This window comes from Rhinoderma darwinii, chromosome 6 (assembly GCF_050947455.1).
Source record: "Rhinoderma darwinii isolate aRhiDar2 chromosome 6, aRhiDar2.hap1, whole genome shotgun sequence".
Taxonomy (NCBI): Eukaryota; Metazoa; Chordata; class Amphibia; order Anura; family Rhinodermatidae; genus Rhinoderma; species Rhinoderma darwinii.
This window is the reverse complement of record NC_134692.1, coordinates 32,622,454-32,648,224: the sequence shown is the minus strand read 5'-3', so window position 1 is coordinate 32,648,224 and position 25,771 is coordinate 32,622,454. Positions and strand designations below refer to the sequence as shown.

Here is a 25,771-nt window from a genome sequence, read left to right as displayed (position 1 = left end):
AAAATATTTATATGGAGATGTACTACTTTATGTCCAATCACTTTTACCATCTCCTGTTGGGAGACTGGCAAGCATTGTTTGGCTAATGAGTTCCAGCTTTTTTTTGTTTAACTAATTTTATTAATATATTTTTAATAACAAAACAATGCTGAAGCACGCATCGTCAATGAAGACAAGTCCATAATAATAATAAACGCAACATAGTTATCAAAAATATTGTAGACAGTATCGAACCAGATAAGGTAGAGCACAAGATGTACACATCTACAAATGGCAACATTGTCTGAGCTCCTTCTGATACTAACTGCCTGTTCCCATCAGCGTTCGGTTTCCGTTGATGGGTTTCGTCAGACCTTTCCGTCGGAGGAACCCATCAACGGAAAGGCAAATGGAAACCATAGCTTCCGTTTGCATTACCATTGATTTCAATGGTAATGCTTCCATTACTAATGGGTTCTGTTTGTCTCCGTTCTGTATGGTTTCAGGTTTTTTTTGTGGAAACAATAGCGCAGTTGACTGCGTTATTGATTCAGTCCAAAAAATCGAAACCTGATGGAACGGAGGCAAACAGAAACCATTAGCAACGGAACCATTACCATTGAAATCAATGGTAATGCAAACGGAAGCTATGGTTTCCATTTGCCTTTCCGTTGATGGGTTCTTCCGACGGAAAGGTCTGACGAAACCCATCAACGGAAACCGAACGCTGATGTGAACACAGCCTAATATAGGAACCAGAATAACAATCTGGACATTTACTGCATATTATAGACAATTTAGAGACAATTATTTATTTACTGTTGCTTATATAGCACCAACAGTAACATGTTCTGCAGCGCTGTACAGAGATTGTCACCATTCACACAGTCCCTGTCGCCAGTGGGGTTCACAATGTATATTTTCCTATCTCACACACTAGGTCTAATTTCATAGAAAACCATTTAACATATAAATATGCTCTTGGAGCGTGGGAGAAAACTGGTGTATCCCTGAGGAAACACAGGGAAAACATAAAAACTCCATGCAGATGTTGTCACTGGACAAATTAAACAGGTTACCTGATGCCTGTTTCTTAGTTACTAGGAGAACGGATCTAGAAAAGTAGGCGATCGGTATGATATATGGGACACCACTAGAGCGGTAAGGTTAAATATAGTTTATTTAGGAGGTGGCTTGGACAGTACTTTTTTTTTTTTTACCATTGCCGAGGACTAGGGTATACGCCTAGCTGTGTCTCTCTGATGGTTTATAGCATGTACAAGTTGTACCTGCTTCATACTTAACACATTAATCAAACTTATGATTGAGGGATTTAGGTTTTCACACGTGCTGGATCTGTTGCATGGCGAAAACCAACGGCACCTGAGGAACCCCATTGACTTCAAAGGGGACCAAAAATTATTAGAAGTAGTCACTGTAGTATGTGAGTACACTCGTGGATATACATTCCGGTCCCCCATCACGCGGATTCTGGGATTTTCATAGATTTTTGTAGCGCTGCCGGGGGACTGGAAGTCTAATTGCGTAGCCTTCCTTGATGACGATACGACACTTCGTCATGTGACCGGCCCCGCTGTACTCCATGTATATAAAAGAGTATCCGGCACACCAATTTTGAAACAAAGGTATTTTTTTATTTTGTTTTTGTTTTTAATGCCAGTGGCAGAGTGCGACGTTTCGGTCTAGGTGACCATCATCAGGCACTGAGCCATGCTGGGAAACTGAATTGACGAGCGCTAGTGGTGCTGATAGCCGCTGTAATTTTTTTTTTTTTATTCCATAAACTTTAACTATATTACCTTTTCTTTTTTTTTTGGTCCCACTAGGGGACTTCACTTTGAAAACTTTAGATTGCAGATATAATGCTTTGGTATACTTAGTATACCAAAGCATTATTGCCTGTCAGTGTAAAACTGACAGGCAATCTATTAGGCCATGCCTCTGGCAGTTGTTGAAGGCAGACCTGGGGGCATGTTAGGCCCCCGGCTGCCATGGAAACCATAGGGCGACCTGCGATTTCTTTGCGGGGGCGCCGATGGGGGTGACCGAGGGAGCTCATTCCCTTTGTCAAACACATTAGATTCCGCTGTCACTATTACCCACATTAGCTGCCACTGAACCCACGCGATCAGAGGACGGATATATCCGTCCTTATGCGGGAACTAGCTCCTGCATAGGACAGATATATCCATCCTTCATCGTAAAGGAGTTAACTAGACTTCCAGTCCCCCGGCAGCACTATAAAAACCTAATAAAATCTCAATCAGCGCAACGGGGGGCCGGAATGTATTTTTTAGCTTGTGAATTAGACTATATATTAGCTTGTGTACTCACATACTCCAGTGCTAATAATTTGTGTTCCCCACATAACCCCTTTAATGATTTCTTTCGGGTTTCCGTCACTGTGTTTGTCGGACAAAATAGCGCTGCATAAAATAGGCCATAGCTTGTATATATGGAGGGAACATTGATTTGCGAGCTCCAATAGGGCTAGGCTACAGCTCTGTGGAATAAGTTGGCGCTATAGATCTATGGATAATAAACTGTAAAATTACTAATAGAGGTATTTAGAGAATATTTGCATTCATAAGATGAGGCTAGGTTGACATGAACTAATATGATCAGATACACATATACCTAACAATGTTTCTGGCGCACATAGCATTATACATATGTTAAGTACAAATAAGCTCTTGGATAATCTCGAGTAGAATGGTTTATTTAGATGTCATTTTTTCCCGTGTGTGAGGATGTCACGCTGAAACAATAAGTCCTCATCAACCACGAACACTCGCGTCGCTATTGCTTGTTTGCTGCTGTTCAGTAAAGAATAAACCTTTGTAGAATTCTTTGTCATGTGTTAAATCCCTCAGTTGACTCCAAATCATTAACCATAGGAGCGACATATAAACACGCAGCGTGGTCTGCAGCAAAAGGGTTAAAGGTTCTTCTGCTGCAAATGGAACACAACACTATCTTCAGGGATTTTAATAAATGTAGGGAACACTGCTAGCAAAAGAGTTGCTGTCCAAATAGACTGACATACACAGGCCAATGTAGGCTCTAATGACAGAGTAAGATAATGACAGGCCCTACTCCAAATCAGCAGGAAGAGGAAGATCAATCTCGCTAGAGTGAAAGAAAAATGCTGCCTTTCTCCACATTCGCTCATCTCATACATATCTATCTTCAGCAGCTGCTCAGTACTGCAGCGCTCTGCATTAACTACACCAAGGATCAATAACAATTACACCTTCTCAAAAACATGACACATAGCGGGATTGGGCTGACATTTCACTTAGGCCTACACTGATCTCAGTTCATCTGATTCCAGCCTTAAATTCATGTCAAGCCCGGGTCTGATTGGAGTAAACCCAGGGTTAAAAAAAAAAAAGAGAAAAAAAAAAAGCGCGAAGGCAAACAAAACCAGCTGTGCAATAAGTAAACAACATCAACTAAAACATTCTAGTGTCCGGGGATTTTATAAATGAAAATATAATTTCCGAACAGATTTGTATTGTCATCTGTACAAAAGAAGAAGAGTTATGGAGTGTTATTATCTACACTGACAAAGACGTCTCAGTAAGTGTACTTCCATTTCATTTTCCGCAGTGAATTTACTTATTGGCTTGTACAGGAATCGGAGACAACCTGATGTTGTATAGCTGGTGGGGAACTACATGTCTCAGCAAGCATGGTCAGCCACTGAAACTTGTAGAAATAAATATATGCCAATGTAAGCTGTGTCTATGCTAGTAGCAGGGCATTCTAACACTAAGGCTACATGCTGATGATGCGGAAACTAAAAGCGAAATATCCTTATCAAACCCGCAAGGAAATACAGGCAATTCTGCAGGTAAAATCCAGACTTCATACTGCATTTTTAGGTGCGGTTTTTCAATTTTGATGCGGAAAAAGGTGCGGTTTTTATGCTGCAGATTTTGGTGCGCCTTTTTTTTAAAATAAACTTGTCACATACAATTCGGAGACGGAAACGCGAGATTATTTGACATGCTGTGGATTTTAAAAATGCACCACATTTATGTGCGGGAAAATTCTGCAATGAGATTACTTGAAATCTCGCTTGCTTTGCGGTACTTGTATTGCGCTGCGGATTTGTCACAGGAAAATTAGCGTGGCAAATCCGCACGTAATACGCATCTTGTGCATGTGGCCTTATAGTTGCTTTGAAGCTGGGGAAGGGTAGTGCAGAATTCCTAAAATAGGTTTGGGATAACTATAAATTAGAGAACACGTCGGAATTAAATTAAGCACCTGACGTTGTGAAATTGTAAAGCTAATAAGAAGTGTTTAATACATGACTCACAGTGACGTCTATGTTGATAATATCTCCATCCTCAAGAGGTCGGCTGTAAAAGAAAGAAAGAAGAGAACGTTGTCTATAGACTCAGGAATAATTATATTTTAGCATATTATAATAAACCATTTACTATTGTATACAAAACCATCATACAGAAGAACCAAGGCTGCCCCCAGATCTGAGAAATGTATTGTTTAAATGCTTCTCGTAGCTTAAGGTTTTCTTTTGACCAAATGGCATATTGGCATTTATAGGGATAAATAAAAATATACTCTATACATGCCACGCTAGTATTACATACGGATATCACTGAAAGCCAAAAATCCCTTACAGAGCATAGCCCTCAACTAAGTGGGAAATTACAGAGCAGTTTGGTGGCCCACATAAGAACTATAGAAACTCAAAGCCTAGGGCTAGATGGATACTACTTTAGTGTGATCCAATTTTGTTTTAGCAAATCGGCAAGGATCACAGCGATTAGACCCCCACCGATCCGCTATTGGTGGCATCCCCTAGCAATATACTGTACCACCAATGTATTTGATGAGGTTTTACACCGTTTAGAAAAAAGTACAGCAAAAGATAAAGAAGATAGTGCACCCCGGAATTGCGTTGTTTTTGGTCACCAAAGTTTCTCCATATTTTGAAACTCAGCCATCAAACAACAGAGTATCCTGAAATTTAGACCTGCTGGTTCTGCACTAGTATTCAATTATCCTCTAAACTCAGAAGGATCATTATCCAACATTTTTCACAAATCTGATAAGACAATTGATCACTGCTTGCCCTGACGTCTGGATGTCTGCTTTTATCTTTCAACTGTTCAAATAATCTAGATGATTGGCCATGAGTATTGAGCTATTGACCACATTTTGTCAAATTTTGCCACCAGCATGAGTCACCATATCTGAGAATTAGCGTGTTATGGTATGCTCAATTAAAAATTATTTTGGAGTTATCCATTAAACTGAGGTGGTAATGTTAGTATACACATCCAAGAGTATTATTTATCTGTCCAAATAAAAATCAATATATTTCCCAATAATTAGTCCCTCATGCCTAGAAAGGATTATTTACAACCAATAAATTAAGATGTCATAAATACACGGATTCACAACAAGACTTTAGCAACTGGTTGTTATCTGCCTAACACGAGACAATGAAAACCACAACGAGGTTAGGACCTCTGTCGGGGGTTGTCACTATTGACAGTAATAATGGCGCAGCAGAACCCTCCAAAACATCCACACACACAATATTGATGAACCCCATTATAAGTAAATGGGGTCCAATGCTGTTATTAACAGAATAACAGGGCCTCCGACACAGAAGAGAACAGAGCCTAACACACGCTGAAGAATATGGTTCACTCTATTGAACACTAAGTTGTATATGTTTTATTATAAAGCGTTTTATAATATTAATATTTATTTATATATATATAGTGAAAACATATTCCGCAGTGCTTTACAATTAGGGAAGCAAAATCATAAATAATCAACACAAACAATGCGACAAAGGGAGAGTGGTTCCTGCATGTAAGAGCTTACGATTTAAACGGAATGGGGGAGTGATACAATAGCAGTCTCGGCTTCGCCCACCGAGAAGCTGGTGAATCCCCTGGTGGGCCCTTGATCCCTGCAGCGATCAGCTGTTCTCTTTCACTAACAGAGATGCCATGGTTTCGATTAGTGCAAGAGCAATCTCCCGCTTACTGTGGCAGAGCAAAAAGTCATTGGCTTCCTGCCCCACAACTTACTTTGGTAAGCCACAGGCTGTTTTAGGCATGTGGCCAACTAGAGTTCGAGACGACAGCAGCCTGTAGTCCCGTCAGGCAGCATTATGATGTCACTGCATCGGGCAGAAAGCAGAAGACCCAGAGGGCCTTTCTACTGTATGGGGGACCCATCTACTGTATGGGGCCTAACTAATGTATGGAGGGCCTAACTACTTTATGGGGGCACCTAACTACTAAATGGGGGCTTAAATACTATGTGAGGCCTAACTACTACATGAGGCACAAAAGAGGACTACTCTAGTGTGTGGGGCACAAAGGGGGACGTTACTACTGTGTGGGGCACTATTACCGTTCAGGGGCTAAAAGGGGCACTATTACAGTGTGGTGCATAAAAGGGGGTACTATTACTGTGTGTGGCACCAAAATGGTGATTATTACCATCTGGGTCACTATAATGGTAAATTTGTGTATGGGGTTTGGAATAGGTGGGGAGGGTGGTGGAAAATCAAGGAGTTAAAGATGCCTGTGCTGCTAATTCTGCAGAGACGAGTCTTGACTAAAAAAAGTCATCATAGTGGTCTGAGCCAGATGAGGAATAAAAGGAAAGTGAACAACTCCAATCAAAGAAGACATCACCTGTGAGTAACTGGATTTACGTACTGTATTCACTTTTTTGGTAGAAACGGTATTTACCACTATATGGTGGTAATATTGGTCTTTGTATAGTGTGTTTTATTTAGTAACAGTATGGTGGTATTATTCAGCCACTATGTAGTGATATGTGGTCATGGTGTGGCAGTATTGTTTAGTAACATTATGGTATTAGTCATTATCTGAGCCAATGTGCAGACTCATGGGACAAGAAGAGCAAGTTAAGGACATAGCAGAGGGGAGTGGAGATCACTGCAACCAGGTCAGGTTGTGTATGGGTTATGGTTATGTGACATAGGCCTCCTTAAAGAAATGGGAATGTTAGGAACAAGTTGAAAGGTCTTGAGCAGTCGGTTTCACAGAATGGGTGAAGCACGGGAAAAGTCAGTAGTGACAACATGTAATAGAGTTGTAAGTCATTGGAGCATAGGTGGGTTGGTAGATGGAGATGAGTGTGGAAATGACGGTGCAAAATTGTGGAGATCCTTGCAGTGGCATAGCAAGGGCTATAAAAACAAATGTTATAAACCTCTTATTTTAAACTCCTTTAGGTAATTTAAAGGAAAAAGTACCTATCTGGAATTCCATGGCAGACGACATTATTCACTGAAGTACACACTGATTTAGGGAATCCTCCATAACCTAATGGGGATGGATATGCATTCCGACCGATAATATTATGATGAACAAACGCATCTATTTCTTCAGTTGTCATGCCAACCTGAAATCGGGAGACAGAACAAAACAAGCACCATCACTTTTGTCAAGGTATAATTTGTAAGGTTCTCTGGATACGTTTATACTGTATCATTTACATCCGGGAAATATCAAAACAAGCATGGTATTGTTTTTGGCTCAGAAATCTGTAACCTTAACTATTTCCTACATTCCCAGTATATATATAATTTTTTTTATTATAAAGTACCAATGACTAGTAGTGTCCTGTATCAGCAACCTGATTTAGCCATATACAGTATGATTTTACAAAGTGGAAGGAAGCACATGCAGATGTATAATGAATGTATATCCATATGTGACATCAGAGCAGTGCCACCTACTGGCAAAAGGATTGTGAAACACTACAGGATATTGAGTTAGTCTATTTCATCTGTACTTTTTTCTACGGAGTTAATCGAATGAATGGTCAAACATATAAAATGCTTAGTATAACAGACAATTTCACAGGAAAAATATTTTTTCTAGTTGCTGTGCTATATATTCACTATTTTATGTTTAGGATAAGGTCCGTTTCACACAGCGTTTAGTCATATTTTTCATGGTATTTTTTCACTATTTTTTTTTGGAGGGGAGGGGCGGGGGAGCGCTAAAATACCTTGCCAGATGTTCGTTAAAAGTCTGTAGCAAAATATGTCTACATACACATCATTTTGGTTTTGGCATTTTTGTGGCATTTTTGGGGTCAGTGTTTTTTTTATCAACACGCAGCGTGCCGCAGGTATGGCGGTTTTTCAGGTGTTCTTTTTATTGATCTACTTAATAGAACTTAAAAAAGGCATGAAAAAATGCTTATACAAAATTACACAAAAGAAGGAGTCCTAAAAGATTTGGTGGACAGACCACAATTTAATTAGGGCAATTTATACCTAGATAGATTTTTGCTGGTTCAGATTTGTTACACACAATTTGACATTTTTGGAGCACACTCTAGTAAAATAAAATATATGATACCTGCCTTAGAGAAGAATAACTATGATACAATAAATGCACTGACCAAATATCCAAACAACCTAGTGGCCATGATTGGTACTTTATTTTTTCTGCTCACTGAGTACAATATTTTTTGGGCTCCCAATCCTACATAACTTTTCAGCTATCCTGCATCTAGAAATTGTTACCATTTTATACTATGCAAATTTTTGTTAGTTCATAGTTAATTACAAACCTGCCCATTGGGGTGTGATTTACAGTGTAGATCTTTATGTATAAGCTCCAACATGGATACGGCATTGCATTATTTATTTTTTATTAACGGTTTTAATATATTGTGACAGCAATTTAGAGGTAATTACGTTCTATAAGGCTCTGCATCTGACACACCCAACAACTGGATTGATATTTTAACCATCGATAACTACACCCCATTACCTTTAAAATTCTTCCAGCCATAAGTAAAATATGACGGGCTAGTTGACAAGCCTGACGAAGCCCTTGAATCCGATCTTCATCCTTAATTTCAATGAAGTCTCCCCAGTCAGGCACAATGCCTGTCGTCACATAGTCTGGCTTCATTATATGCTTGGAGGAAGAGGATTGGAAATGAAGATCAGAAAACAACATGACAATGGGATCATTTTCTCAGACAGTCCCTCCTGCTTCATGGCAACTTGCCCTTTGAGTTCGAAGAATGACCTTCATGAGCCACCAAGCAAACCCTCAAGGCTTCTTCAGTGTTCCTTCCAATGCCCTTTTGAACTTAACATTGACTATTACAAGAAACTTACACACAGTCTGTGAACTACGCACAGCGGTACAAGAAAAATGTACACTGACACAAATTTCCTAAAACATATTTCCCAAAGTAACAGCTCCATGTCAAGAGACAGAAACAGGTTTTCGGAGTTTCTAGGTGGTAATACTGGCATCTTACATTTCTACATTAAACTGACACAAGCGCTACAGATAACTGAATAACATGTACTGAACGGATTTAGGTAATGAGTATGAAGTGAGAATTTGGTTATTACAATCAGTCAATTCTGCTGAGGTGTATTATGCCTTTTCTTTATTTAGCTCTGTAATCCTCAGAACCTTGTCATGTAAGAAAACACTTTTAGGGAAACCTTCCTGCTTTTGATAAGTAACTGAAAAGCTGTCACAATGGCTTTCCTCAAATGCAATTTTTGGTGGCAGTAATGAATATCATGTTCTATAGTAGATATTGTATGAGAAAATATAAATTTAAGAAGGAAATTAAGTATCTGTGTGGTGAATACAAGTGTATGTCCCCCTACGGGATTAAGGCGCTTTTACATTGGCCAATTATCAGGCAAACGAGAGTCCATACGAATGCTGGCTCCCGATTATTGCCCTGTGTAAACAGGGCAGCGATCGTCCGACGAACGAGCAAACACTCGTTTGCTGATCCATCTGGCTGATCCTAGCGTTTATGCAGCAATAAATATTATAGTTGTCGGCAGCAAGTCTCCCTGTGTAAACAGGGAGACGTGCTGCCGACATGATGGAAATGTATGGGGACGAGCGATCATAGTAACAATCGCTCGTCCCCATACATAACCAATCCTTGCTCTTTTTGAAAGGAGCGCCGATCAACGAGCTGTCTTGTTGATCGGTGCTCGTTTTCACTGCCCATATTGGCCAGTGTAAAAGGAACTTTAGGTTGTGAAATATTCTATCAGTGTATCTGGATAAGTGTCAGTGTATCATGGTGCCTATTACTAGCTGGCATGACCTTCCAGTAAGGACCATGACACTTCATGCTATAACGTTAAGCCATCTGCTGATATATGAATTGTGGAGCACTAAATACATCCAAGGTAAGGCGAAAAAGGCCACGTCACTCACCATTTTTTACGACGTATTTCCATGTAGGTACACAACAGTAGACAAACAGACAACAGTGGTCTATCCAATGCATCATTTGATCATAAATATCTCATAAAAACATATACCAATACACAGATAAAGTGACATGTACATTAAAACAATACAAAAAAAGAAAAAGGCTGTGTTTTATAGAAATGCAGATAAATCATTCCTTTCGTTGAAACCCAATGGTCCTAAAGCCTCACATCTTAAAGGCTATGTAAAGCTTCGAAAGCGATTTAAAAAAAAATGAAATAATAAAAAGGTCAGTGTGTTTTGTGCAACTTTATAATTTTATAGTTTTTATTAAAAATTATTTTTATTTTTTGAGATACAGCTGCTTTGTATTCTGTATACAGAGAAGCTGTATCGTGCGCTAAGACCTGAATCCGTCAGATCCACGGAAGTGACGGGTTCAGTATCAGCGGGTGCTGCATGTGATCCACCTGTAATCGATCACATCTAAGTTATGAACTTAGATGTGATTGATTGCAGCTCGATCCTTTGTGTCAGAGACAGACAGGACCCGCTGTCACTGAAGCCATAAGTCCCGCGGACCTGACAGGTACAGGATTCAGCATAAGATACAGCTGCTCTGTATACAGTATAGAAGCTGTATCTCAAAAAGTAAAAATTATTTTTAATAAAAACAAATTATAAAGTTGCACAAAACACGCTGGCCTTTTTATTTTAAAAAAAAAATCGCTTTCAAAAGGTTTACATAGCCTTTAATAGCGGTGTATGACTATCTTTTCCATTGATCGGAGAAAACGGTCTCTGAAAGCCTGCAAACCAAATGTAGGATCATCCCTATGCACCTGCGTAATATGGTTGATTAATCTTGTACAATCATTTTCTGTACTCAAGGAATAAACGTGCTCAAGAAATCTTTTAAAAAGTGGGCGAATCGTTTAGCCGATGAAGTAATACCTAAATGGGCAAATAATGACATATACAATAATATCAGAACGACAGGTGATCAATCATTGCATCTGGAGTGTTTTACCTTTACACATATCTATAGTATGAAATACACTATGAAATACAGACTTTCTATTATTGTAATGTACATGTAACATTATCAGTGTATTTGTATGTTTTAATTAGATACTTATGTATTAAATGAAGCATTGGATAGGCCACCTGTTGTCTGCTTTCTTCCCATTATATACCAATATGGATATGCAAAAATAAAATAAAGAAAATATTTTGTAACAAACGGTGAGTGCCGCGGCCTCTCTCTCTTTACCTTGGATTATTAGTTTGTCACTATATGCACGGAGCACAACTAGTATATACAACATTGAAAACCTCAGAAGCCATTGTGCGTTATACTTCCGAGAAACCGTATACGGGTTGTGCAGGCTAAATTATTTTGCATCGCAAATTGGTAACAAATCTGCAGTATCTATGGGAGAAGAAAGCTTGTGATTAGGGAACAATGTTAGCTACTGGGGTGTACATAAAGAAAGAAGGGCCATAACTAAATCAAATGGGTTTCTTGTGCAGCTCCACATCTTTGCGCCATTCCAAATTTCGGTGTGGTTGCAGATGCTGTATAATGTTACACTGTAACTCCAGCACTCCCAAATTTAGGATAATGACATGGGAGACCCTTACCAATCACATTTTAATGTTATGTATGACTGACATGGCATAAATGCGTTTCCTAGAAAACGCCTCCTAGAAAAGTTGGAGTATTCGATCATCAACCAGTTCTTGTATAAAAGTAGAAAAAAAAAAGCCTACTTTTTTTTCCCCTTGGAACAGCATCATGGGCTGTGCCTGGCAATTCATTTGCACATGGGCAAAAGTGTATTGAGAACCAGGCTTTATTGCCCAATATCAATGCCCAGCCTCACTAATTCCTGTGTAACTGAATGGACTAAAATTCCTGTAGTCATGGTCCAAAATCTAGCAGAAAGCTATCCTAAAAGATCTGAGGCTAGTATAGTAATCCCATATGGTTTTGGAATGAGATGTTCAAAAAGCACCCATTGTAGTAATAATTGGGTGTGCACATACATTATATGGCCAAAAGTATATGGATGTCCGACAATCACACCTGTACGAACGAGCTTGTTGGACATACCATTTCAAAACTGTGGGAGTTAGTACCCTTTTGCAGCAATAAGAACCTCCACTCTTCTATGAAGACTTTCCACAAGATTTTGCAGTGTGGCTGCGGGAATTTGTGCCTATTCAGGCAAAAAAACATTTGTGAGGTCAGACACTGATGTTGGAGGAGAAGGCCTGGCTCGCAATTTCCATTCTAGTTCATCCCAAAGGTGTTAGGTGACGAGGACTTCCAAGTCCTGACCTCAACCTCCTCTATCGCATCATCAGAATCAGATCTGAAATTTCATGAACTGACTTGTGGCAAAGGCGGCATCCTATAACAGTGCCAGTTTAAAGTCGCTGAGGTCATCAGTATGACCCATACCAGTATGACCCATACTGCTACCAATGTTTGTCTATGGAGATTGCTTGGCAGTGTGCTTGATTTTATGCACCATCATTAAATAGCTTGAAATAATATAATCTATAAAGTTTTACAAGGCCCCTCTCTATCACATCAATCCTCTGCCAGTCACATAACTTTTCAGACAGGAACTTTCTGAGATGCAGAATCCCAGAGCTCTTGCTGCTATGGTAGGTGAATTGCAGTGCCTGCTGCCAGCGGTATATATTACAAGGTATATTATTATCACAAGCAGGCTGTTTTTTCCAGTTCAGGAAGATAGTAATGGTTATATAAAAAAGGAAAAAACCTTATTACAGCAGCTTATGTTTTTCTTCAAAGGCAACCACATCAACTTCAATATAGACTCATCACATTCTCAACAGTCTGTCTAATGATGAAGGAACAGGTTGGATATCGACCATAAAACATCATATTTACTTAAATCATTTACTAACATTATGGCACATTTTTACAAGTCCGCCAGCCACTTCCTTAGAGTTGATGCCCACCTGCCGATGTCTACATCATTGGGCAGATTGCCTGTAAGTATCTATATTGAAGCTGGGCTCACCTATGCTCTGATTACCTATTCTTCATAACACTATCCGGCGGGGAGCTGCATACATGTGGCTCTGTTGTTCGGGATTTATGTCCCTGACCAGGATTTCAGCCTCTGGCTGTCAGTGGATGAATGTACTTGATCAGTAGTGCAGTCAACCTTTATATTGACTGGGAAAAGAATCAGATAATAGAAATTATAGTTACCTCGGGAACTGGATGAGCTGGGGAAACTGTACCTGGCCAAACTATACTATAAGCGCAGCTTCTTTGTCTCCGGAAAAATAAATATCTCCTTTGTTGAATGTTTAACTGCCTGTGTAAGTAGATATGATTGATTGACGGAGAGAAAACTCTAGGACAGCGGGTCACATAACCTAAGGAGAGATGTGAAAAGACAAATAACAGTTAATATATCCTTTCCTTTCCGAGACATCATCACGTTAAACTGTTTAAATCATTGTTTATCATTGGCGAAAATTTCAGAGAGAAAGTGAAGACGTTAACTTTTCCGTTCTCCTGAAACCTCATCTGTAGTCACATACGTAAGTTCTGGAATTACTGTCACATACTCACTACCTATAGAACAGTGCTCGCCAACCTGTTTCTCTCCAGCCTATCAGGGAATGCTGGGAGTTGTAGTTTTGCGATAGCTGGAGATCCACGGGCTGCCAGGGAATGCTAGGAGTTGTAGAGCCACATGTTGGGGGACACTGCTATACAGCATATATAAACGATCCAGGGAATAAATCCATATACATTATTATGGTTTGTCTATACTATACGTCAAATTATGGTAAGTGATGGCACATCACTAGTATTTGGCATCCATAACGGACCGGTGTGGGTCTGACTGCCGCAACACCCACAATTCTCAGAAGGGAGCCGCAGCGCTAGTTAGGCGCTGCAGCGCCTTCACAGTATTTCCCTGCACAGCGACAATACCAGCCACCCGCTGAGCAAGGAACTACATCGCAGCCCTATTCAGTGGGAGAATCGAATAAGCCGAAGAGGTTGGACCCCCAACGATCATAATGTTATGGCTTATCTTAGTGATCTAAACTATAACATTATGAGATGGTACTACTGCTTTAAATGTGTGCCATCACTCTGGTAAACTGAATCTAAGGATATTGATCTTGTAATCAACGAAAGCCACTATAAGGCCATGTTCACACGCTGCCTACACAACTAAGCTCACATTTCACAGCAGTCCTTGCTTGTTTGGTGTGTATAGAGATTGCTTTGGGGATTTGAATTTTGCATTTGTAGCCTTTACACCAGACTAAGTACAGTAATCCTAGAATAAAAAAACAATTCTTACTGAATTCAGTGAAGCAGAGAGAATTACTTTCATAGGATCTCTGCTAATCCGTTAGAGGTTTGTCTGTCGACAAGTCGTTGACTGATTCGAACAGCTACAGTACTAGCAGAAATGATAATTACTTATTATATAGAAGAAAGCAATTTGTAGACTTACTGAACTTTTTAGGGAGATTATATTTATATGTAAACTATAAAGTAATGTTAAACATACACTTAAAATACTGTAGTAGTTTAGTGCTCCCATGCACACAGAAAAAGTTAACTATTCAATTGTTGGAACCAGCCCCATCTTATGAGATTGTCAAAAGAGATATAATATTCAAAATTCATATAGACATGTCATGTAAATATTTTCTTGCATATATTATGCAGTTCACATACTAAACTGTCGTGGGCATAATCAATTTTACTATTAATAATTGTACATTATTCATTGCCTTTATTCTGTTAGTTGTTGTTTTTTTTTTTTGCTCAAATAGATGCTAATCTCCCCAATGTCACAGGCATTTGGGTGGAAAAAAAAAACCTGGCTATGTAATGTTAAGAGAAAACCTACAAAACCAGAGAGAACAATTGTTCCAATATTACAAATAATACTTGGAGATACCCACAATAGAATATATATATATATATTTATATATACATACATACATATATATACCAATAGGAAGATACCAACAATTAGCCAGAGCCAAATATATTAGTCAAAATACAAAAACCTTTATTATAAACAGGTGCGGATATACCGCCCACAATAAAAAGACAAATACACAAAACAAAAGTAAAATATACCCCAAAGAGGTGGGCAAGACATAATAAAATAATCAATGTGGAATCACTTGCTACAGACTAATATAAGTATCACAAAATTGTTGTAAGTAGAACTATATACCCTGCAAACCCTAAAGATATATTGTTATTCCAAGACAAGAGCAATATAATTAATATAAAGAAGTAATATCCATAACAATAAGACATGGTAAAACCATTACTCAGCCATAATAGGTATATAACTGGAATGTATAGGTGATGCCTGCTCAACTCACCCTCCGACGCACGTTTCGCGTCAACATTACACCACTCCTAGTAAAAGCTAAGATGTATCGGCTGGCAATTTCTAATATATAAAATCTGTTGACCAATTCATTTACTTGGCTTGTAAAATCTCTGGCGTGAACATAAACCTGTGTGGCTGCAATTAACATAATCTGGTAATTCTAATATCGTACTATTTAATATGTCCAGTCGAAGGTGTAACCTCTAACCATGGGGACACACAAAATTTAGAATGGGGCTAGACTTCACCATGACCACCTTCAGCAGTGAGTTCTTAAAGAAGACCATTCACCTCTCCTGACATGTCTGTTTTAGTAAATAATTGTATTCCCCATGAAATAACAATTCTGGAACATATTTTCTCTGCATTTTGCAATTCCTCAGTTATTCCTCCTAGAAATGTATGAATAAGTTTACAACTGGGTATTACTATTCTCCTTGTCCAAGGGGCATGTCCCTACACAGTGTCACTGTCAGAACTGATTGGACATTGTTAGACTGTGCAGACACCCGCCCCCCCCCCCCCCCCCCAACTGGTAACACCCAGTTGTCAAATTATTCATAAATTTCTAGTAGAAACAACAGAGGAATGGCACAAAGAGTTCTAAGAATTTTTATTTCATGGGGAATACATTTATTTAGGAAAATAGACATGTCAGAAAAGGTGACAGGTTCCCTTTAACATGACAAGCTTATCATTATTTTGCTCTCAACTCTGTGGCAAGTGTGTTCTCTTAATGCAAAGGGATAATGCACTAAATTATCTCACGGCCTAGAGATATTGCACACATGAATGTCACAGTACTGAGAAAATACACAAGGTAATATTACAGAAATCCGAAAATTAACTTACTGAATTTATAACAAGAATAATGCATACAATGATGTCACAGTAGTAGGATAATGTGCACAGTGATGTCACAGTATAGGCTTAATACACAGTGATGTCACAGCACGAGAATACTACACACAGGATGTCACAGGAATAATGAACACAATGCCATTTTATCAGTGTTAAAAAATGCACACATAAATATCACTATATACTTGGTGACATCAAAGCACAGGAAAAAAAACTAATACAGATGTCACCATGCGGGTATAATAATGCATACAATGATGTCACAGTACAGAGATAATGCAGTGATGTCACAGCAAAGAAACAATGCAAAAAGTGATTATGCAGAAGAGGGATAATGGACACACCATGGGGCTATGGGTACACCATGTACCTAACCCAAGTGACTATCAATACAGAAAACTATTAATCATGGGAAATTAATTGCACCCACCAGTTGAACATAGCTTATAAAACCAGGAAAAAATGTTGTTCTATTTTTGCCACTACCATAATTTTGAAAATCAAACATTAATCATAGTAAATTAAAAATATCAATATTTTGGTAAAGGAGTTGTAGGAGATTAGAAAAAATGGTCTGCTTTTTAACCCCGAAACAGATCGCCGATCTTATTAATGGGCTCAGCCGTATTCGCTTAAATGGAGTTGGACTGCAATAACAGACACAGCTTATTGGCAAACATAGCGCTATTTCTGACGTGAATTATTCCTAACATTTGGAATACTATTATGATACTGGTGAATTGTTATGCTAGAATAAAATTTTTATTTTGTGTTAACATTATCGACTGACTGCAAATCAACTCGAAAACTTTGGTTGTGCCATTGTGTTGAGCTGTGGCTATTCTGCACAATCAGTTCAGACGAAATGGAAAACCGAATGATTCATAAACCATCAGATGCCTTCCTATAATAAATGTGGGCACTGGTTCATGAGGCCCTGTTGTGGTTCCCCATTATATTGGATTCTCTCTCTAATATTGGCTTTCCACCCTATATGAATTTAGACCAAGAAAAGGACTCTGGAAAAATACACACAGTTATGATTTGACAAAATAGCAAGTTATTTGAAATATATTTGTAAGAGGAAAATTTAAAAAAGGACTTCAGTTGTGTTCAGGTGAAACCATAAAATTTGTCACCTGGCAATTTTACTCTATGCTTCCAGAACTCAAGATTAAAAAAAAGTCATAGAGATAAACCTTAGTGGGTTGCATTATGGTAATCTTTTCATAACACTGAAGTGTTCTTGAAAAATCTTCCAGTGTATTATGCACACGCACATTTCATCGCGTAACAAACAGTTTTTTTTTTACAGCACATGGGGTGCTTTTTAGCTGCTGTTTCCCACAGGAAAAACCAAAAGATATTGGTGCCTTAAAGAGGCTCTGTCACCAGATTTTGCAACCCCTATCTGCTATTGCAGCAGATCGGCGCTGCAATGTAGATTACAGTAACGTTTTTATTTTTAAAAAACTAGCATTTTTGGCCAAGTTATGACCATTTTTGTAGTTATGCAAATGAGGCTTGCAAAAGTCCAAGTGGGTGTGTTTAAAAGTAAAAGTCCAAGTGGGCGTGTATTATGTGCGTACATCGGGGCGTTTTTACTACTTTTACTAGCTGGGCGCTCTGACGAGAAGTATCATCCACTTCTCTTCAGAACGCCCAGCTTCTGGCAGTGCAGATCTGTGACGTCACTCACAGGTCCTGCATCGTGTCGGACACATCGGCACCAGAGGCTTCAGTTGATTCTGCAGCAGCATCGGCGTTAGCAGGTAAGTCGATGTAGCTACTTACCTGCAAACGCTGATGCTGCTGCAGAATCAACTGTAGCCTCTGGTGCCGATGTGTCCTCGCTCGTCTGACACGATGCAGGACCTGTGAGTGACGTCACAGCATCATCTGGCAGAAGCTGGGCGTTCTGAAGAGAAGTGGATGATACTTCTCATCAGAACGCCCAGCTAGTAAAAGTATTAAAAACGCCCCGATGTATGCACATAATACACGCCCAGTTGGACTTTTACTTTTAAACACACCCACTTGGACTTTTGCAAGCCTCATTTGCATAACTACAAAAATGGTCATAACTTGGCCAAAAATGCTCGTTTTTTAAAAATAAAAACGTTACTGTAATCTACATTGCAGCGCCTATCTGCTGCAATAGCAGATAGGGGTTGCAAAATCTGGTGACAGAGCCTCTTTAAAGTAACAATACCAATTGTCCAAAAAATGTCGGAGGGGGAATTTTTCCATTTCTGCTTTTTTTAAGCAAACTTTTATATATGTATAACACTTAAATAAAGAAGGTCAAATGATAGTGGATTCCCTCTCCTGTCTACGGATACTCAGTAAAGGTGGCGATAGAGTAAATGTGTTGACTTTATGGCTTTAAAGCATCACAATGTTGTTAATCCCTTCGGGCAAACTCATGTACATGTATGTCCCAATTTCCAATGTACATGCACAGTATGGTGGGCTGCTGTGCACAATGGTCACCAGTAGGAGGACAGCTGTGATTGACAGGCACACTCCCGTACTGGGCCAGGAATAGAGAAAACTGATCCAAAAACACTCAACTGTTGGCTGGATGACTTGACAGACTTAAGAAAGGTTTGCCATGGTAGAACACCTGCACCTAGTATATTATATGACCAACCTGAAAAGGTTTTTTAATGTATAAAGAAACTATTAAAGAGATTCAATATATTCAAGAGAGATTGCACTGGCACAACATGACTAACACTAACAGACCGCCAACACTCGGTCGTATCCTATAAACAACTGGTGTTTCAACATCGGGGTTGTCCTAATAAACTTGATAAAGTGTGGGGTTTATGGTTGGGAATTGCTGAATCCATTGCAATAGAAAACTCTTTAGTTAACTTTTGGAAGTTCCTGGTGCCAGCCCTCGTTGATCTAATCTATTGCTTCCTTTATTCTCTACTTACTCCTGTGTCTGCAAGGCAGCATAGACAATAAGTTGTATTTTTCAGTTTTTGTTGGTTTTACAAAAGAAAACCCTTCTCATAATGTCGTATTAATGTGTGATTTATTCGGTTTGCAACATTTTAAATAAAAGGAATTTAAAAAAAATATTTGTTATCACCAAAGCCATAACCACAATTAATTGTCAGCATAAAACAAAAACAGAACAAAAACGTAAATCGATTTTTCTGCATTTCCCCAATAATATGAATGAAATCTGTGGGTACTCCAAAATGGAACCTACAAAAACTACAACTCGTCAAAACAAAGCCTAATACAATACATTGACATAAAAAATAAAAAGTTATGGCTTTTGCAAGGATGGGAGGCACAAATAATAAGAAAAAATTATGGACCTCAAGGCCAACATTTTTTACATTTCCAAACAAACAAGTATAATACATATTTGTAGCTATATGGATGGATCATGCATAAAGCAGAAACATATTACACAATGAGTCGACATAGAAATGGTGAAACGGAAGTATCATGAATAACCCTATTCTTCCAGTGTGAAGTTTCCGTGACATCACAAACAAGAATCGTTTTCATGCCGAACATTTGCACTGTCAATATAATGTGTTTTATGTACATGACTCTCGGCTTCATGTGCTCTCAACAATCCCTTTATCTTCCCTCTGTCCAAATCACAGCTCTTTGAAGCTCCCTCCTAGGCCAGCTCTAATACTCCACTTTCTAGATAAGATCATCTGGGAGTTTATAATTAACTTTCCTATTTACTGAAACGGTGGCAGGGAAACACATCAACATGTGTATGGAAAGAACAAGACCCACTGATCTCATGTAGACATGCCATAATTCGATCAAACTAAGTGACCTCTCTAAACCCTATACAAATGATGAAAAGGGAGACTATTCATATGTTGCAGCATACTGTAAATTAGGTATGTTCTGTGTAGCGGTAACTTTGATGAGAGCCCTTTTAAAATGTAATGGGCACTTTTTGGAAAGAAAAAATTTAATATTCATAATTCAAAGCTAATGTATCAGATGTACCATTTTATTACTCCATCCACCTTTCCCCCCTCTTTCATCTACTACTTACGATGCACTTGTCATAAAGCCCCCAACCTTGTTTTTTGTCACAGATACTTTCAACTACTTTTTCCATCTAAAATTTATTCCATACTTGTACGACCTCGGGAGACCCTTGACATGTCATTACCAGTATCTCCACTTGTAGCAAATCAACTTTTGACAAAAAAATTTAAAAAGGAAGGGGTGGAGGTCAGGGTTCTGTGCGGGCCAGTCAAGTTCTTTCACACCAAACTCACCTAACCATGTCTTTATGGACCTTGCTTTGGAACTTAAAAGTGCCTTCTCCAAACTGTTCCCACAATTATCCAAAATGTCTTAGTATGCTGAAGCATTAAAACGTCCCATTCACTGGAACTAAGGGGACTAGGACAAATCCAGAAAAACAACCATAGCATTATCCCTCCTCGACCAAACTTTACAGTTGGCAAAATGCAGGTAAAGTTCTCCTGGCATTCACCAAACCCAGACTTGCCATTCAGTCTGCCAGATAGAGAAGTGTGATTTGTCATTCCACCGAACACGTTTCCACTGCTCCAGAGTCCAGTGGCGGCAGCTTTACACCACTCCATTAGACGCTTGGCTTTGTGCTTGGTAAAGTTTGCATGTAGCTGCTCGGTCATGGAAACCAATGCCATGGCGCCCGTGGCGCACAGTTTTTGTGCGGATGTGTATACCAGAGGAGGTTTAGAAGTTTGTATTTATGGAGTCAGCAGAGCGTTGATGATTTTTATGATTTTTAGGCGACCCCGTTCTGTAACGTTACGTGGTCTGTCACTTCGTGGCCGAGTTGCTATGGTTCTTAAATGCTTCCACTTCACAATAATACCACTCATAGTTGATCGTGGAATATCTAGGAGAGAAGAAATTTTATGAACTCACATGTTGCAACGGTGGCTTCCTGTTACAGGACCACGCTGGAATTCAGTGATATCTTTACAACGACCCATTCTTTCCCAAATGTTTGTAACGGCGACTGCATGGCGAGATGCTGGATTTTATACACCTGTGGAAATGGGTCTAAATGAAACACCTGAATTAAATTATTAAGAAGTGTGTCCCAATACTTTTATCCATATAGTGTATTTTTGTTCTTTTTGTAAATATCAAAACCTATCTTATATCCAAGCCTCTGTTCTGACAAATTTACTATTATATTCCTAAAATTTATTTGGGATGACCTTAACACTTTTGCAATCATTTTTTAATTTCTCCAATGCAACTAAAAGAAAAAAATGAAGCAACTATGCAAATATTCTTGATTAAGAATATCCTAGTTTTCTATACAGTTCCTATTCAGACCTTTACATGATAGGACCTCTAAAGCACCTCAGCAGTCCCCATAAAGTTACGGGAGTTACACAAAGAGACCTGCTTTAGAGTAGAATGTATATAAATAGGAGTTTTCTGCAATACAAAAAAATTATCATATTCGGATCAAAATAAAATAAAATAAATCCCTAAATTAGGTAACTACTGTGGTCAGTGGTTAGTCGCCGCAGTCTACTGACATGTCTTTATTAAGGAAAGTGGGTGTACAATATAAGTTTTAAATGTCGTAAGGACAATTCATACTTCTCCTTATAAATGATTATTAATCATAAAAACTTTAAAGCATAAATGTTCCAATGTATAGAGTATTTCACAATACACAGGCATAATCAAAAGCTTTAGCTGCCAATAGATATAGGAAAAACTGATGACCAAGATAGTTGGCCAAAGTTGTATGTTATCTCAATTGAGAGGGGCAGATAAGCGGCTGCCAGACACCTTTGGCGTCATTTATGAACAGGGGGAACATTAAAATTGGACAGGTAAAATCCCACCTGTCCAATCTAGGTTTCTCCAAATAGAGGAGGTTGGGGAATGTCAGGCAAACCTCATATACATTGGATTGTCAGCATCAGATTATTGTTCATGGGCAGGTTTAGTTACGGCCTCCTGATTGTACACAATAGACAAGTGCTCTTCATTATGAAAGAAAAGGTAATTCATTCCATTGACAGAGGCTGATTACATCAAAGAAGCTTTGGTAGGTGACCCATACCAGTTTCATCTGCAGTCATCATCTAACATGCATGGCGGTTCTAGATCAGTGAAAGGATAATGTCACAAGTCCCCATCTACCCACTCACAGAGAACAACAAAGTATTGATATGATGTAGATACAGCTCAGGGCTAGTCACGCTATCTGCAGCATTACTAGCAGGGGTTAATTGCTCATACAGCCAAATAAAACACAGAAAGAAGCGTATAATTATGGAGACACTAAAAGGCCATGCTCAATTTTGTAGCTCAGTTGCATAAGTAAGATCTACAAAGGGAACAAGGGTACTGAAAAAAAAATCATTGTTTTTGGTCTATTCAAGTAAAGAGTACACACACAAATGAGATCTGGTATCATTCAGAGGTTATAGTAATCAGGAACAATTTTGTATTCTCGTTGTAATCACTTGTTCCTTGCTATAAGTCTTATGCAAAAAAGAACCTTGGGGTAAAGTTTAGCAGACTACTAGGAGACTAGGCTTGTGTGATAGCAATTCTGAGAGTCCAAGTTTTAGTGTCCCAATGTTCTAACGGTCAACGTATGAGGGTGGTTATACTAAAGGTCCTCTTACACGGCCCGACATGAGTCTTGTAAACGAGCACCAATCAACGTGACAGATCACTTGCTCCTTTCAGAAGGAGCTATGTTTGGGGACGAGCGATTGTTACTAAGATCGCTCGTCCTCATACATTTCTGTAATTATTGGCAGCGCGTCTCTGTTTATTCACGGAGATGTGCTGCTGACAACGATAATATTTCTTGCAGCATAAACTATACGATCAGCCAATGAACGAGCGTTTGCTCGTTCATCGGCTGATCGTTGCCCCGTTTACACAGGTCAATGACCGGGAACGAGTTTGCCCAATAATTGGCCCATGTAAATGGGCCTTAAGACTTGAAATGTCAGGGGCTATTGCTAGGAGACCTCAAGTGTCAGGATACCAATGATCTGAGCCAGCAAGCGTCAGGGTCTCAGTGTTCTAAAAGTCAATGTCACAGGTGTCTGTTATACTTAAATTTTAAATATCAGGGGGCCATTGATAGGAGACCCAAAGTGGCTGTAGCAAATTTGAAATCCCGTGGCGGAAATAATTCTAGCAAAAGTGGTCAAGTAACAGTCCAGGATCGGTACACAGATAAGCAGCTACAGTTTGTCACATGAGGCAGAGACGTGATCAAGAAGCAACCAGGTTCGGTACAAAGATAAGCAGCAACAGTTTGTAGAGAGGCAGCAATGAACTAGACTAGAGACAAGAAGCTCAATAGTCTGGCAAGTTGGAAGTGTAAGGTCCGGGTTTATATAGGAAGCCAAAAGAGTGAGACTGATCAGGTAATCAAGGCAAGGAATCTCAAAAGGCAAGAATCAAGAGCAGCTAGACAACAGATTCAACAGTGGAGCTGTTCCACATCCCTGATAACTCAATGAGAAGAGCTCCTGCTTGGTACACAGAAGTTTTGTGTTCAAATTCTGACCAATGATCGGAGACATCAAATGCCAATCACTTCATAATGTTTCCTATAGACATTTTTCATTGATAATTCAGCTATTACTTAAGGTAGCCGTACACATTTATTCAATTTTATTGTGTTAAACAAATTAATAACGCAAATGTGTTGGAAAATGTTTGGCTCCAATAATTTTCTCTTGTGATAGTTGCGTTTCCAACTATTGTAGTGTTTAATAGTACTTGCCATAGAACTTCTTATGCAAGGCAATGCAAACTTTCAATGCCTCTGGTTGTTATATTTTAAAAGGGACATTATTTGTTAAGCAGCGATACAAATCTGGACTTGTATGTTGCTTAACCCCTTAAGCATAGTTCTAGCTGTTAATAGTTGCTTTAAAAGTCATTTGCAGTGTTTCTAGCATATAAAAATAAATTTTTCATCATTTTTTGCTTCCATTTGTCCCCCTTGGTGCTGCTGCTAATCAGTGCTGCTGTGGGAGCTGACGATACGCCTTTTTACTTCCCCTGCAGATGGAGTCTCCTAAGCTATACTGCTATGCTATTGCCAAGGCTCTGCTCCTTACCTGACAAGCAGGCTATAAATCTATTTCTATTGGCTGCTCTGCAGAGAACAGAGGATCACTATGCAGAGACCTGGCTGTGGGTAGCGTGACTAACCACGAGTATCCACCAGCACTCAGCTCAGAGTGAACATGTGCATTGCTTTACACTTTGAATACTAGGTGGTGCCATACTATGTAAATGTCATAACTCTTCACTAGGTCATTTTTTCAACAGCATGCAATGGCAAATGTTGTTAATTTTATTTTATTTTTTAAATCTATACAATGCATATAATATTAAATGGCGGGCAACCCCTTTTTATCTGTACACCTTAACTTTTCTTTACATCTGTACTTAGTCCCAAAAAAAGACTTGTACAGGCAGATCCTCTGATCGCTGCCATTATACACCGCAGTACTTGCATCCTACCAGCACCCCGTGATCGCATTGTGGGGGAATCAATGAGCCTACGGAGGAACCCCTTTGTTAAACCATTTAGGTGAAGTGGTCGTTATCTAAATGGTTAAAGAATCGAAGTTATCTCTGATGCCAGAGATTGCAGCAGAGTGTCAGCGGTTTGTTATGTGTGGGCACAGATCCGGAGTCTGCACCTCCCTGGCGCTGTATATTTACGGCGCTGTACGGGAAGAACATCCCATCAGTGCCATTAAATTACAGTGCGTGAAGAGGTAAAAAGCCAACATTATGGAACACTTATTGGAACAGAATATTGGAACCCTTGATGGATGGGGGAGGTATATGTAATCAATGATCTATCGACACCGGTTCTAATCAACTTTTACATTGTATTCTCGCTTGTTTCTCTTATTTGGAACATAACTATGTTTTCTACATAAACATTACACCTAAGCTTAAACGTAATGCTCAAACATGTAACGGGAGCTAGCAAAATGGCACATTGACCAGCCGTGGATAAATGGTTCACTGACCCTAATGAAGAACACACCGGCAGTGTACACAAGTTTGAGCATTGGCATAGATCAGAATGTGTAACAGCTGCAGCTCTGCCTGGCTCAAACAGCATTGTTCTTTAATGTGATTTGACTGTTGGGAAACTGCATTACGCCTATATTATTCCATATCTGCTGCTAAAACATCATTAGAATCAGCACA

General features: G+C 39.1%; 1 protein-coding gene across 2 annotated transcripts in view; it reads right to left on the bottom strand.

Moving 5' to 3' along the window:
* METAP1D (methionyl aminopeptidase type 1D, mitochondrial) overlaps window positions 1-25,771 on the bottom strand; it is a 143,236-nt gene that overhangs the window by 55,225 nt on the left and 62,240 nt on the right. For both annotated transcript variants that reach the window (XM_075829458.1, XM_075829457.1), the window contains exons 2-5: window positions 13,504-13,673; window positions 8,817-8,966; window positions 7,283-7,431; window positions 4,328-4,370 (exon numbers count right to left, since the gene is read on the bottom strand). In XM_075829458.1, the coding sequence (XP_075685573.1) occupies window positions 4,328-4,370; window positions 7,283-7,431; window positions 8,817-8,966; window positions 13,504-13,673 (512 nt within the window). The remainder of the gene's footprint in view (window positions 1-4,327; window positions 4,371-7,282; window positions 7,432-8,816; window positions 8,967-13,503; window positions 13,674-25,771) is intronic.